At 41.3% G+C, this 15,742-nt stretch overlaps 1 protein-coding gene across 1 annotated transcript; it reads left to right on the forward strand.

Annotated features, from left to right (window-relative positions):
* The first annotated feature begins 408 nt into the window (after positions 1–408).
* Positions 409–10,786, forward strand: LOC141911203 (retinoblastoma-associated protein-like). The gene is made up of 22 exons (XM_074802185.1): positions 409–510; positions 1,010–1,199; positions 1,695–1,855; positions 2,278–2,409; positions 2,616–2,698; positions 2,793–2,903; positions 3,490–3,659; positions 3,757–3,878; positions 4,216–4,366; positions 5,073–5,346; positions 5,675–5,826; positions 7,294–7,344; positions 7,450–7,699; positions 7,789–7,853; positions 7,943–8,020; positions 8,106–8,210; positions 8,292–8,417; positions 8,612–8,658; positions 8,796–8,955; positions 9,515–9,630; positions 10,070–10,137; positions 10,422–10,786. The coding sequence occupies exons 2-22, from the start codon at positions 1,035–1,037 to the stop codon at positions 10,451–10,453; spliced, it is 2,619 nt and encodes an 872-aa protein (XP_074658286.1). The 5' UTR covers positions 409–510; positions 1,010–1,034; the 3' UTR covers positions 10,454–10,786.
* The last annotated feature ends 4,956 nt before the right edge of the window (positions 10,787–15,742 follow it).

The following is a 15,742-nucleotide window of genomic DNA, read 5'->3' on the forward strand; positions in this document are numbered from 1 at the left end:
TAAAATGTTAATATCTGTTTCTGTTTAATCAAACGAATAATTGTAAATGCAAACATGGACTTTTTATAGAACTGGTGATTTGTAAATAAAATTTGGGCTTTTAATAGAAATATTGCAACACGTATTTCTTTTCATTTTTTGGAGTTCATAACAATGAATTAAATCTAATTCCATTAAACATCGCCATATCAGTGGTGTAGTGTCATTCATTGTCACTGTCACCAATGTCACCTCTTGATTCTATGTGTGTTTCACCCTCTTTGTCACAGTCACTGATGCCCCCATAATTGTTCTGGCGTATTGATATACGGCGAATTACATGACTTCTCACTTATACATAAAAATAGTAGACTTGCACAGCTGTGTAAGGTATAGTAAAGCCAAGCCATGAAATGTGGTGACATTTAACCCGAAGTTTAAAAGGTTCAACATCGATTGACAATTCGATCTTAATTTAGAGGCGAGTTTTAAGATCAGAACCAACCAAAATAGGGGACTAGTAAGTAGTGGGTAAGTTTATTTAGTTCCCCAATCTTCAAATTACTATATTACTAACTATCTGTATAATCTGATCATATATATCATCATTATCAATTGAATTACTATTATTATATACATATATATTGCTATAGTCCCCTATTCTTGAATCGCACCCAGGATTCAAACCCGCTTGTCATTCCATCCCTGATCTGCTGATGATGTATCGTTTTAAAAAGCCATGATGAGTTGAGTTGAGAGTTGTTTCATAAACCTTCTTAATGCCATGGCAAAGGACCACAGCCTTGTGTTTTCACCATAGCCGCATAAAGGCTACAATCAATGTAGTAAGCAGCACGACTCAAACCCACTCGAACCCAAACAAAACACAATATCAAAATGTTTTTTTTGCCGAAGTAGCCTTCATACTGTAGTTTATTTTCCGCCCTCTGCCTCTAATTAGGATATAACGCTAATTTCGTGTTGTTAATTGTAATGATTGATTGGATGTTAATAAATGTTCTTTTTTTAGACATTGTGTAGTTGTTTGATAAACGATGGAGCCGCACAAGAATGTCGTCGTCGCTGCCGGCAACGCGTCGCCGTCTGCCGCCGACCTGCGTCGTGTCGGGTCCGACGTCTCGGATCATACTCGTAAAATAGCGAACGGTTACTACGACGACGTCAAAGCATCGGACGAATTACGAATACGCGACGAACAGGTAGAAAAAACCTCCCCCTATGACATCATCAGACACATCGACATCATCACATTGTCGCCCTTAGACTGTTCCTGAAAACATTTGAAAAGATCTAATCATTTGATGATAGGGGGATTTATGTACGTAGCCATCCTGAATTATAAAGGAGTCATGAAACAATGTTGATGTCATAGGGGGATTTAGGAGGCAATGAAAGAGAAAGCTGGTTGGTAAATTTGATGATGTCATAAGGGGATTCATAAGATGGCCATCTTTTTCTACAGAGCCACTTGAATCGTTGGATAAAAGATTTGATGATGTCATAAGGGGATTCATAAGAAGATGGCCATCTTTTTCTATAGAGCCACTCGAATCCCTGGATAAAAAAGATTTGATGATGTCATAAGGGGATTCATAAGATGGCCATCTTTTTCTATAGAGCCACTTGAATCCCTGGATAAAAAATATTTGATGATGTCATAAGGTGATTGAGGAAGTGGATTGATATATTTCTAGGACGAGCGTTGTTGTTACGTGAGTTGTTTGTATGTGGCGTTAGTGGACGCGCGATACCCGTACGGTTTATCAGATCCACAACTATTCAACGGATCGATAGAAACGATCGCTCCGCCGCCGTCTGCCGCTGTCGATCAACTACTGAAAACTGCCGAAGTCAGGTGAATAAAATTATGTCTCAAAGTCGCTTTTAAAAGTTGATAAATTGCTATCGCATCCAGGTAGACGTCAACTCAAAGTTGAACCTGGTGTCTCCTAACCTTTTCGATGTCCCAAACCATGTTTTAGTCCGATTTGAGTGACCTGGTGTCTCCTAACCTGTAAGATGATATTCCCAAACCTAGTCTTAAGTCAGACCTAAGTTGAACCTGTCAATTTATCAAACCCGGTTGTAAGTCAGATTTAAGTAAAAATTAACGCCAGTTGCTGGAAAGTTAGTGGGACTATTAAGAAATAACCAAAAGCGGTCAACGTATTGATAATTATCCATGATGACAGTTTCACCCATCAAAACCTTTTCAACTAACTTGGTTCGGAAATTTTTTTACTTCAATTAGATTTCTTTCTATTTTTATGCGTACAGTTTTAAGTCGTTTTTCGAGATGTTGCAGTCGTTGAGGCATCATTTCCCGTTGAGCGACGCCGTCAAACAGAAAGCTACGGAAATGCAACGAAAATATTGCATCAGCGCGGCTTTGAACAGTAAACTAAACAGGTACGAGATCTTCTGTTGTCGGGTAACCTTCAATGTAGCTTGCAATAGATACACCGGGTGGCGCTAGTGTGCAGTAGGACATTAACAACTGCGGCAATAAAGACTGATTTAGCTACGCCGTCTGAGCAGTGAAGTGTGGTTCCGATTTAAATCGTCTGAATGAATTAGTTAGGAAAAAGTTTATTAGAATTTTGTCACCATTATAGAATGTGCCAAGAAATGTTTCTGAGCGAAGCCGATATTGAGAAAATTAATCGCGATATTTGGACTCTGTTCGTCTGCGCTAAAGGTATATAGACCAGAAGGGAATGACCGCTCTGAATTACGAAAACAATTTTTTCCAAACTCTTAAGTTCAATGGACGATGGTTTTTGTGTTTTCAGGAAATTTGCGGCAAGCGAATCAGGAGATCGTATCCGGATTTCATTTGTTGCTCTGCGTCATCGAGCAGATCGTACGCAAAATACCGTCGTTTCAACTGCAAGCTCCGTATGGTAATTATATTCACAGGATTTTAAGGAATTGTGAAAATTGTAATTCAGAGGCTGCGGTTGCTGAAAAGTTGGTTACAGTTTTAACCAGTGGATAGTTGACATTAGTGACAATTGAGAATTCATTGTTACTCTGGGCCCGGTTTTATAGACTGGTATCATCTTTAACCCGGGGGTTAACTCAATTGAATATGAATTGAGTTAGCCCTTGGGTTAAAGTTGATACCTGTCTATAAAACCGGCCCCTGGTATTTATCTGCCGGTTATCTTTAACTAAACCAATCGTTTAGTGACTGTTTTCTTGAGAATCAGAAAAAGTCATGTATCTATTAATTTAATAAAAAACAGTCCCCACTGAGGAGGATATCTTAGAGTTTAATTACAGAATTACAATTTTTGGTGTCTCGTTTGTTCCCTTGACAAGAAACGGCCTCCACTGAGGATATCTTGCAATGCAATCAGGGAATTCTAGGGTAGAGCCCTATCATAGAACAATTTGTTAGGGCCACTGGATTGATAAATGGTTTACAAAATTTGACCGATTTTCCGAACAATTCCTCACTGATACATGATTTAATGTATTAAACAGATAGTTTGGTGAGAGTTGTAAATACGGTCGCCGCCACAGATTCGTGCGATGTCATTTTACAACAATTGTGCACGACATACGACGCGGACATCGGCGACGTACGGTTGTTACGTACATCGTTTTGGACGTCTTTTAAAACCCGTCTGCTCAAACCGGGTGGCTCCATCAATGTAAGTTTACCCCTATCGGTCTCATGACTTAACCCTTTCAGTGCTGACTAATCAATACCCTATAGTGCTTGTAAGTGGTAACTTTGGTTTCTTATAGATCGATGAAATCAAAAAGATTTACGTCACTGAGTGTTACGAAAAAGAAGGCGATTTCAATGAATTGGAAATATTCCGTCTGCCAACCGCGTCGGAAGAGAATCAACAACCGTCTCGAAATCAGTACGTACCGAAACTTGATTTAAAACGGGATTGATTCTTACAATATTGTTAATACATCGAGGCAAACATTAGAAAAAAAAAAAACTTGGTGAGGTTGGAAAACCTGGAAAACGCAGGGGACCGGAAAAAATTGTGATGAGATTCTGCTGCAGAGTCATGCAGGGAATTTGTCAATGGGGAAAAGTGGCCACCCTCATTGGGTAACTGAATATCAATTCTACTACCAGCAGTTCAAAAGTCGTTTTAATTGTCACACTGAATCAAGATTGAGTGGGACAAACATAGGCTACCCCTTGAAAGTATTTCTTCTAAAAGGATTGAAAATGATTTGTTTCAGATGCGAAACAGAAACCGCGGATGAAGAAGAGGCCGACGCGCACGTGGTCCCGGAAACGCCGGTCAGGTCGGCGTTATCTTCCGTTTCACGGTTAAAGAAACTCGTAGGAGATTATTCGGCGGACTCTTGTTCGGACTGTCGAAAACTCCGGGTAATTAATGAATGACCTTCACCTCTTTACAGTCTCGGTAATGAAATACAGTCGATACTTGGTTATCAAATCATCATCGAATAAGTCTTCGTTATACTCAATACGTGTATTTGTAATGGGATACCGGTACTCACCAGATGGCGCAACAAAACGCTAGGTCATTCGTGGTGATAATCAGTTCATTTTCAATGAAATTTGAACTTGATTTTTTCAAATTCAAAAATTATCGAACAAGTCATCAGATTGATATAAGATTTCCATTCTCGCTAGACGCATTTCGTATTGGAATTTCGCTGAAAATTGATTTTTTACTTATCAGAAACGTTGACTCGGGGATTTAATTTAAATGTAGAAAAAAAATTGAAATGCGGTAACCCAGTGACCACTAGAGCGACACCTGGTGGAATCCTTGCCACGGTAGAATTGCCGGTAACCCAATTGGATGATAATTCGTCAATGTTAAGATGTTTTTAAGATGTTGTTTTTCACCAACTCAGATGACTGATAATCAGTTCATTTTCAATGGAATTTGAACATGATTTCAGAAAGATATAAGATTTCCTTTCTCTCTCAGCATATGGTATAGAATTTCGCTGAAAATTGATAAACTTATCAGAAAAATGGACTCGAATTTGATCGGTAACTCCGATGACTAAATCATCTTTCACTGTATAATGTTTTTCGAATTGTTTTCCTGATTTTACAGAGTTGTTCGCAGGTCGAAGCAGACGCCATTTCTCGTAGAGTCGACGAATGGCAGACGACGTTCGTCGAGAATTACTCGGCGACATTGACGGGCGACAGGTCTCGGGCAGACGGACGCTTCAATACGGCGCGAGCGCTGACGTTCCGAGTTCTGGACGTTTTACTCGCGGATTCGAATTCTCCGAACGAACGCGACGTAATTTTGAACAATCGGATGTTTTTGAAATCGTTGCTGGCGTGCGTCGTCGAGGTCGTCTTATCGACGTATTCGCAAAGTAAGTCCGTCTGCTGAGGACAACGGCTGAAAAATGATATAACTTGTTTCTCCTAATCGGCTAGGTCATTTTAATTTGTAAACCGCGATAAAATTTGTAACAAGTTCATAGCTGTCGGGTCTGTTATTGTTAGCCCGATCATGATTTTCAAAAGATGAAGGTTTTAAGGTACAGGGTCGATAGGTGGCCAGATGGTGAGAAACAAAGAATCAATTTTGTTAAGCCCAATTTAAAAAGAATTTTTCCGTTAATTCCATCCATTTCAACCTTTAGTTTAAGATTAAGGAGTTGAAATTAATAAATTTTCATTCGATTTATACTTTTCTAGGGAGTTCGACGCTCATGTCGCCCGGTAATAATTGTGATCTGTTAGCGTTTCCGTGGATACTGCGCGTATTCGAATTGAAAGCGTACGATTTCTATAAGATCATCGGACAGTTCATAAAAGCCGAGCCCGAACTCGACCCGGAGAGAGCGAAGGTTAGTTCCGAAAGTGGGAAGTGAGGATCCACCGGGCGTGGCCTATAAATACAAGTTTTTGGTCGATTAAAAATCGTATCATTTTGACTAAGGTTATTATATGAAAGATTTTATGACTCTCCTACCGAGAGCTATTAACCAACAAACAAAGTTATGAAATCTTTAATAGTAGTTAAATCTTTATCAATGTGTGTACTACACTATGGCAGATGATCCAAAATTACAAATCTTAACAAAATAATTTGATACAAATTATAGAGATATACTAATTATAGAGATGTGTTTGTTAGTAGCATTGCGTAATTACTGTGTCTGACACACACTGCTTGTTGTTGAGTGATCTTTGATGACTGTTTGGACGGGTGTCATCGCAGTTTGTGATGAGTTCACAGTTTGTACGTACACCTGTCCTGGCATGTCCTCGACGACCACTCAACCGGGGCTATAAATAAAGGGGTGGGTTTAGATAAGGGTGTTGAGCTTATTTCGGGATGGAGTCAGTCAGAGTCAGAGCTCAAAGATTCGTATTGCCGCCGGTAAGAAAAGAGATTGTCGATTAAGAGTTATTAACTACTATATTCTGGCTGATATTGGATATGCAGTCAAACCTGCTTAATCCGGATCAGCTTAATCCGGATTTTGGTTCAATCCGGATGATATTTGCAGTGCATTTGTTCATTAATACACAAGAAAATTACTTATTCTTGATTTCCCAAAAACTGGATGACATTTGTTGGTCCCAAATGATCCGAATTGAGGGGATTCTACTCTATAAGGAATTATTGCATAGGCTACCTTCTGCTCGTTGCGATTCCTTAAAACGCCATCTGGTGGGGAGTGCGGATACCTCGTGGCATTAAGATCGTAAATCGACGATAATTGGATCTATGATGAATCGGTAAAAGGTTTGATGATGTGTTGCGTAACGACCTTCGAATCATTGTTTCATCCGACACCGGTATATCCGTTTATCGTACAGACCTAACCGAAGCCATTGTTAGCGCGCTCTCTGTTTTTCCGCGGATATACAGAAAAGCCGGTCGGATCGCGGTATTCACGGCGGCGTCCGCTCGAGACTCGCGTCGAACGCCGTCTGGTACTAACCGACTACATTGTTGGAAATTTTTTTTTCGAAATCATTTTCATTTCGTCGTCACCAGTCATAACGTTCTCATATCGAAACCGGTGTCCGATGGGGATGGTTCAGAGGTCGGTGGCCATCTTTGATGACAATAGCATTCTGAGATCAAACTCTAAAAATATTTGAATTTTTGCGCGATTGACTCCTTGTTCTTTTGCGATTCATTTTCTACTGGGGCTGTTAGACAAGTTTTAAGTTGAACCGATTCTGTCCATTTATGGCCAATGATTCTGAATCAAAGAATCTTAATTTTCGAGAGAAATTTTCAAGGATTTTTAGAACATTTTTAAAGAAGAAAATTGATATTTACAAATGTTTCGTTCCAGCACCTTCTGCAGTTGGAGGAAAGAATATTAGAATATTACGTCTGGCTGGATGTAAGTCGACTGTGAACTTTTAATGGAAATCCTAAAAAATATCCTTTGAAAAATCAGGGAAATTTCATGATTATTTTCGTTTTCATGTTATTTCCGCTCTGTCAGGATTCTCCTGTTTGGTCGGTGATCAAGAATACTTTGGACCCGACTGAAAATGCTGCGAATTCCGATTCTCGGAATCGACTCGAATCTACGGATGAGATGGAAATCCCCGAGAAGCAGACGGACGAGGAATCGTCGTCCGTACAGTGCTGCCACCATCCCGTCAATGCTAAACTATCAAGTGCCAAGCAACCGGAGCCGTCTGTCATCATTAAAGAAATATCGCATTCGTTGAATTATTTTTACAACAAAGGTTAAAAATTATCCTGATACAAAAACTGTAAAAACAATCAAGCAAGACGCGAGTTTTATTAAAAATGGTTTAAAATTGTCTTTTTGTAGTCGGTAAAGTTGCTTATAGTCGCCTTCAAACCCTTGCCGCAAAATTAGACATTTCATCAAACTTAGTAAGTCATATATAAAGAGTTGTTAACTTCGCAAAGTTTCTCGAAATCGTAAGTTACCGGTTTTGACTTTTCGAAAATGTTTGTTTCAGTCGATGAAGATTTGGAGATGCGTCGAAAACGTGATCGTGCAACGTTCGGATTTACTGCGTAACAGACATTTAGATCAGGTACGCGACCGACCCGATTAAATAAAGACGTCTGCCTCCTTTAATCCCCCTATGACATCATCAGTTTGCTCGCAACGATTTGTAGATTGTTTTGTGCGCCGTTTACGGAGTTTGTAAAATCTCAGACGAAGAGCGAAAATTCAAGACGATCGTGAACGTTTATAAAGACGTGCCGCGAGCGTCTTCGAAGGTACGACCCCCTCAAAATACAATTTCAATCAAATTCTCTATAAAATTTATTTCGAATCGTCGTTGATATTTTCGTCGACAGGTTTATCGAAATGTTTTGATCGACGACGCCGTCTATGATTCGATTATTACGTTTTATAATCGTGTGTTCGTCGCGAGTATGAGAGGGTATCTGAGCCGTCTGCTTCAGCAACGCGACACCAGTGAGGTTAGTCTGGGCGAGGTCAGTCCGGGAGGGATCAGTCAGGGTAAGATGGGATCTCAATGAGGATGAGATCAGTCCAGTTCGGGTCAAGTCAGTCAGGGTCAGGCTTAGTCAGGGCGAGTGCAGTTAGAAAACTAAGAAGACAGTTAACTTGGCTTAAATGTACTCCTTTTTCAATCGACCCTTTTCATTTGTAGGAAAATTCTCCAGTAGTTTACAACAACATGGAATCCCAAACTTACTCGTAAGTTCAGCAATAATATTCCGAAAAGACTTAACTCCTCTTTCGAAAAAAGAATTTCTTTCTTAAAAGGAAATTTAAGCTTAAACCGGATAGTTTAGATTCATTTGAACAAATTATTTTCATCAATCGTTTTAAAGGTTGTCGGGTCAAAAGAATTTCTACATTTCCCCGTTACGGCAGAAGGCGGCGGCGGCAAGCGTTGGTGGTGGAGACGAGGGTGACTTCAAGACTCCGTTGACTCCGAGTAGAATGACTCCGAGGACTAGAAAACTTTACAGCTTCGGCGAACGTATCGGCGTAAGTCTACTGCACACTAGCGACACCTGGTGCAGGGTTGTGCCACTGATCTGGAAAACCAGGACAACTCAGGGAATCAAAAAAACAAACACAGAGAATTTTACAAGTTTAGTTTTAGCAAAAAAAAACCTGGACAAAAGGGAATCAGGATATTGCTATCAAGCCCATGGAACTCTGAGAATCAAGGAAATCTAGACAAAATATGGGACTGCTCAGGGAATTAGAAAAACCTAGTCAAAATCAGGGAAAACTCGGGGATTTACCAAATTTTTCAAAAAAAGTACCCGGAAAACTCAAGGAATTTTTATAATGTTATTGACCACGTGTTTCTTCATCTGTACGTGATTCAATGATAAATGAATGAATTGTAAATATTTTAAACCTAGAGAATTCTCTGATTCATTCAAGGGGAATTGTGTGTAATCACATGGAAAAATCAGGGAAAATGGCAGGGCATTTGGAAATGGATAGAAAGTGGCACCACCCCACTGTTGCTACAGTCATTGAAAATCCACCTGTTCGGAATTTGATCTATTTTCTGGTTTGAATTTCCTTTCAGCCGTCGGCGGACGTTCTGCGCAGCATCAACGAAACGATGGGAACGATTCGTCGAATACAACTCCACGATCGGACGCCTCGTAAAAGTCACAAACGTCTTAAATTCGACGACGAACCGTGAGTTAATAACTGCGACTCCTAGATTCCTTAAAAACTCCTTTCAAAACAGAAAATACTTTTAAATCTGATGAAAACTCCTTTGATCTGGGCAAAATACCTTAAACTCCTTAAAAACTCCTTGAGGCAATTAGAAATGTTTGTCAACAGAATGTGACCTTGACCAGTGACAGTCGTCTGCGAATCAGGGAAAGGTCAGGGAATTTGATGATATTGTTAGATCACGAGTAAAATCAAACAGTTTCTGTCTATGTGTTACGTATTTGACTGTGTTAATTGATTGAATTTTTAGCAGATCAACTCAGGGAAAACAACGTGCATGTCAGGGAATAGTCAGGAAAAAAGCATGTCAGATAAAAGTGGCCATGGCCACCATGCTCGATTTATTGAAATGAAATGTTTCAATCTTACCCGTATCTTTCATCTTTCACTCTTCCAGGTCGAATTCAAGCGATTTACAAGCAGACGGATTTTGTGTGACATCGTGGCCTGTCAATTTAAATAAAGGTTTGTTTAATCCACGGTATTTGTGATATGAAGTAGTGCAGACGCTCCTTCGAAATTTGAAATTTTATCCTTTAAAGTTGCTTGAAAATACAAATGACTGATCCGTAGGGACCCTACATTTGATATCGAAACCCAGTTGCACTTAAAACCTAGTCCTATGAAGTTAGAATTTATATATTTCCTATTCTATAGAATCTGAACAGCGAAACTGGGGTCCTGCGTAAAATCTTGCGTAAAATTCATGTCGATACAAAAATATCTTACCGCTTTCTTTTTCACTTCAGTGCCACCTGGTGGAGACCAAGAGAACAAATAAGCTCGAGTTCTCGAAGATGGATCTGAACTTCACCGCTGATTTGTTATTGAATATATTTCTGAAAGAAAAGAATGTTTGTTATACTTTAAAAAAGTTTGTGTTAAGAATGAAATGTAAATGAATAATGCACACATTATTGTATAGATGATACATTGTACCAAATAGTTTTGGTAGATCTTTATTTTAGTGCCTGAAATAAGTGGAAAATTGATTTTTTTGTAAAAGAGAAATTATCAAACACACCTGTTAAGATTGATTGAATCCAATTGATGGACTTCTTAATTGTCTCACGTTCTTAGCGTACATATTTTTGTATAAGCTTTTCATATAATTTGGTGGCAATAAACTTTTTATGAACTTGTTTTTTATGAATAAGCTAATGCGTCGCTCGTTTTTTGGATTTTTTTCTGTACGAGCGGGTTGTTTATTCAGGAAGGCGTTCACTGATGAGGTGGTTGGTTACGAAGTATCCTAGGAAAAAAATGTTTGAATCAACTCTGAAATAAACTTGGGATTCGAACCTGCTTGAATGAAAGAACAATGGCGGCTGATTCAAGTGTGAAGTAACGAAATTTTTCACGCTTCGTGAATTTTGGAGACGCTGTTTTGTATTCCACGAACAAAAGAGAGAACGAGGGGATAATGGAAGTCGTATTGTTCGCCGGAATAGTTTGTTTAAGCTTTTTGCAGACGGGTAAGCTTGATATTTCTGCGGATTTGAAGATAAATCTAATAATCAAATAGACGACGGCACCACGCGTCGCTTCCAATTCCATCCATGGCTACTTCGTACCGATTCTTTAAATTACAGTCTATAACAGACTGACGAGCCCCTTTTTTCCGGATTGCCTATTAAAGTCATTATGAAACAATATTAGAGAGAAGCCCAAACTCCACTTACTTATACCCAGTCTGACAGCCACTGCTGTGCAGTTGGTGTCCTGCAATCTGCATTTCAATCAGCTTAATTTCTTCTTAAAGTTAAACCAAAACAAACATGGATATTGTCTTTAAGTTGTAGCAGTGGCCTACCCCCTTCTTGGCTCTTAAACTCCAACGTATTTCATTCAATTTGCCCCCAACCTGAATATATCTGCATATTAGTTTAATTTTTTTTTCAAATTTCAGCTGCTCTCGACGTCTGCCGCCAATACCCGTGTCACGGTGGGGCGAAATGCGTCGTTGAAAGTTCTGGGTTTTCCCGAATTTGTCAATGTTCCGAAAATTCCGTCTATAATTACGGTCAAGGAAAATGTGAACCAAAAAAAGTAAAACCTCCGACAGTTTGCGAGCAATACCCGTGTCACGGTGGGGCGAAATGCGTCGTTGAAAGTTCTGGGTTTTCCCGAATTTGTCAATGTTCCGAAAATTCCGTCTACAATTACGGTCAAGGAAAATGTGAACCAAAAAAAGTAAAACCTCCGACAGTTTGCGAGCAATACCCGTGTCACGGCGGGGCGAAATGCGTCGTTGAAAGTTCTGGGTTTTCCCGGATTTGTCAATGTCCCGAAAATTCCGTCTACAATTACGGTCAAGGAAAATGTGAACCAAAAAAAGTAAAACCCCCGACAGTTTGCGAGCAATACCCGTGTCACGGCGGGGCGAAATGCGTCGTTGAAAGTTCTGGGTTTTCCCGAATTTGTCAATGTCCCGAAAATTCCGTCTATAATTACGGTCAAGGAAAATGTGAACCGAAAAAAGTGAAACCTCCGACAGTTTGCGAGCAATACCCGTGTCACGGCGGGGCGAAATGTGTCGTTGAAAGTTCTGGGTTTTCCCGAATTTGTCAATGTTCCGAAAATTCCGTCTACAATTACGGTCAAGGAAAATGTGAACCAAAAAAAGTAAAACCTCCGACAGTTTGCGAGCAATACCCGTGTCACGGCGGGGCGAAATGCGTCGTTGAAAGTTCTGGGTTTTCCCGGATTTGCGTGTGTCCGCTCGCCAATCAAAAATACGAATACAGCCGCGGAGTTTGTAAAGCGCCACCTGTAAAGAAATTAACCGTCTGCCAGCGATACCCGTGCCACGGCGGCGCGAATTGCGTCGTCGAGTCGTCCGGATTTTCCCGAATTTGCGTCTGCCCGCGAAAAGGCGCCGTTTATAGCTATACCCGAGGCGTCTGCGTCCCGCCGAAAATCACGTCCACGACGCCCGTGACGACAACCAACAATGAGCCGGTCTCTTCCGCATTACCCACGATGACCGAAACGGAGTTTGTTTCCACTCGCGGAAAAGTAGTCGATTCCGAACATCAGATTTGCCAGAAACACCGATGTAAGGGCGGGGCGAAGTGCGTCGCGGAAAGTTCCGGGATTTCCCGAATTTGCGTCTGTCCCGAAAAAGATTTCGTTTACGATTACCGAAAAGGATTTTGCATAGGTCCGAAAGTTTCTACTGCGACAATCGTATCCAAGCCAATATCGGTGAATGCAGAAGGATTGCCACGTCGGACGACAACAGTTGCTACAGCACGGAATGAACCGGTTGCGAAAGTTCCGTCTGACAGAGTTGTAAAGGTGCCTCATATCCGGACAACTTCTCGACCTCTCGCTACAACAGAGATGGCTGAAGAAAGTGTGGTGACTTACAGCGAGGAAGAAGTGGAAATAATTCCTGAAACCATCACACCGAAATTTAAAGTTTTTAGAGATTTTGAGGATGCTGAGTCTGTTACTATAAAGACAGTGGAAGATGCTTCTAGACATGAACCTGACATTCCGGAAGTCGAGGGCGTGGAAATTGAAAATAAGATGGAAAATCCAGAATCCGAAGAAGTTGTGATTGATAATGAATCTGATGTGGGAACTACTGCTAAAACTGGTGAAGAAATTGCAGAAATTCCTGAATTTGTTACAACTGAAATTCCGGAGATTCCTGAAGATTTCGACGTCGATAACGAGATTTTTATCGATGAAACAATGGCACCGGTTACCGAGCAAGAACTGGAACTTTTTACCGAAGCCACGCAAATAATATCCGAGTCGGAAGGACCGGGAATTGATGATGAAGTTTTAGAATCTCAGCACAAAGGAGAGCGGAGTGAGCTGGAAGGATCTGAATCTGTAGAGAACACAATTTCTGAAGTTCCGACTATGAAAACTGTACTACCAGAGGTTGTTACTCGAGGTGGTGATATACCTGAACTATTGACAGAGGCCACAAAAGGGATATCTGATTTGAGAGAGGCAGAAAATGAAGAAATAGAGAATATTGAAAATGTTGTAACGATTAAAAGTGAAGCTGAAGTTGTAACTGAAATACCTGAACTATTGACAGAGGGGAGAGAGGCAGAAACAGAAGAAGAAATTACTGAATCCCAAATCGAAGTCCAGACTGTAAAAGTCGTACCTGAGGTTGTGAAGAGTGAAGAAATCCCCCCGTTCAAAGGGATTGAAAATTCGAAACAGGGTATAGAACCTTCGGTGACCAATATTGAGGATGTTACCCCTCAAAATAGTGAAGAAATCTCCGAGTTTGAGATTGATAATACGGCTGGATTGTCTCAATTTTCAGCAGTAGGTCAAACTGCAGTTACTCAACATGGAGAAATTGTCAAAGACACAGACGTAAATGTCGAAACATTACCACCTGAGTTAGTAACACTGCATGAAGAGTTTGGTGAGGTTGTTACCCCTCAAAATAGTGAAGAAATCTCCGAGTTTGAGATTGATAATACGGCTGGAGTGTCTCAATTTTCGGCAGTAGGTCAAACTGCAGTTACTCAACATGGAGAAATTATCAAAGACACAGACGTAAATGTCAAAACATTACCACCTGAGTTAGTAACACTGCATGAAGAGTTTGGTGAGGACGTGGAGGAAATTTCTGAACCGAAAGAAAAAGTTGAAAAAATGAAAACTTTCACTGAACCCGGTGAAATTATTGAGAATTTACCCGAGGAATTCGAAGCAGAAAGTACAACCGCGATTGGAGGTCAATACGAGTCTGAGGTTGTGTCTGAACACGCTGAAGTGGAGCCCGGTTTAGGGATCGATAATATCGAAGAAGAGGGCGCTGCTTTAGGTCAACTCGAAGTAAATTTGAAACCTATTCGAGATGAATCAGCAACGAAAGTTTCGCAATACGAAGGAATCAATGAACTTATCGATGAACATGAGCCCAGAGCTGTTACAAAGACACCAACAGAAGATGAAATCGGGGTGAAAATTGAATCTGAATTCAGTAGGAAATTTATAGCATCAACTCCTCAGACGTTCGGACGAAGAAAATCGACAAGAGTTCCATATCCATCGATGAAAGTGTCTACAATTGTTCCTAAGGTGCAGCAGACGGCCTCTGAGCAGACGGCTACTGAGCAGACGGCTACTGAGCAGACAGCTCCTGAGCTGACGGCTTCCAAGCAGACGGCTTCTGAGCGGACGTTTACTGGGCAGACGGCTGCTGAAGAGGTTGATGATGATTCGTCTGGTGCCTTACCCCGGAATCAGATTATGACGAATGAAGGCAATGTTTTTGAAGAAGAACCGCTTGAAATCGAACTCGGACAATTAACAACTGTTGAAGAATCTGAATCAGATTTAGGAACGACTGTTGCATCATCGCGTGTGAAATCCTCGACAGTAGCGTGTAAGGTCGAGAACTCAGAAGAATCTTGCGTCGCTGAGTCGAAATCCCCGATTCCGACGGCGATCGGCTACTGGTCTCTAAACCGAGCGGCAGACGGCACGAGAGATCTGTCCGGAAACGAGCACGATATGATCGCTGCGGACGGCGCCGCGCTTGTCGAAGGTTGCGGACCCCAGCGTAACTGGACATACTACGAACTCGCCGGCTCGGGACAATACCTGAAAATCGTCAACGACGACTCCGCTTTGACGATGAACCGGAGAAACTTTACGTTCGTCGCGTATTTCAAATTCGAGAAGCCGTTACGCGACGCGCCGTTGTTCGAATGGTACGAAGCAACGTACGGGGTTCACGTTTGGATCGTGAACGGTCGATTTTACGTGAATCTGTTGAGCGTCGAGCGCACGACAATGACGACGGCGACTCGGTTCTACCACGGCGCCCCGGTCATCCCCGACGTGTGGACTTTCGTCGCGCTCACCTACGATCGTTCCATCGGTCGAATGAAGTTCGTCATCGACGGCGCCGTCGAAACGCACGACGTCGGCGTTTACGAAATCGATACCGCCGGCGACATCTATATCGGGATGACTCCCGGTCGTCTGCCGTCCCTGCACGGTGGCGTCACCTGTGTGCAGCTGTACGATGTCGCCCTCAATTCGCAGAAACTTCGACGTATCAGATGGAAATGTCAGCGAG

The sequence above is a fragment of the Tubulanus polymorphus genome, chromosome 9, assembly GCF_964204645.1.
Source record: "Tubulanus polymorphus chromosome 9, tnTubPoly1.2, whole genome shotgun sequence".
Taxonomy (NCBI): domain Eukaryota; kingdom Metazoa; phylum Nemertea; class Palaeonemertea; order Tubulaniformes; family Tubulanidae; genus Tubulanus; species Tubulanus polymorphus.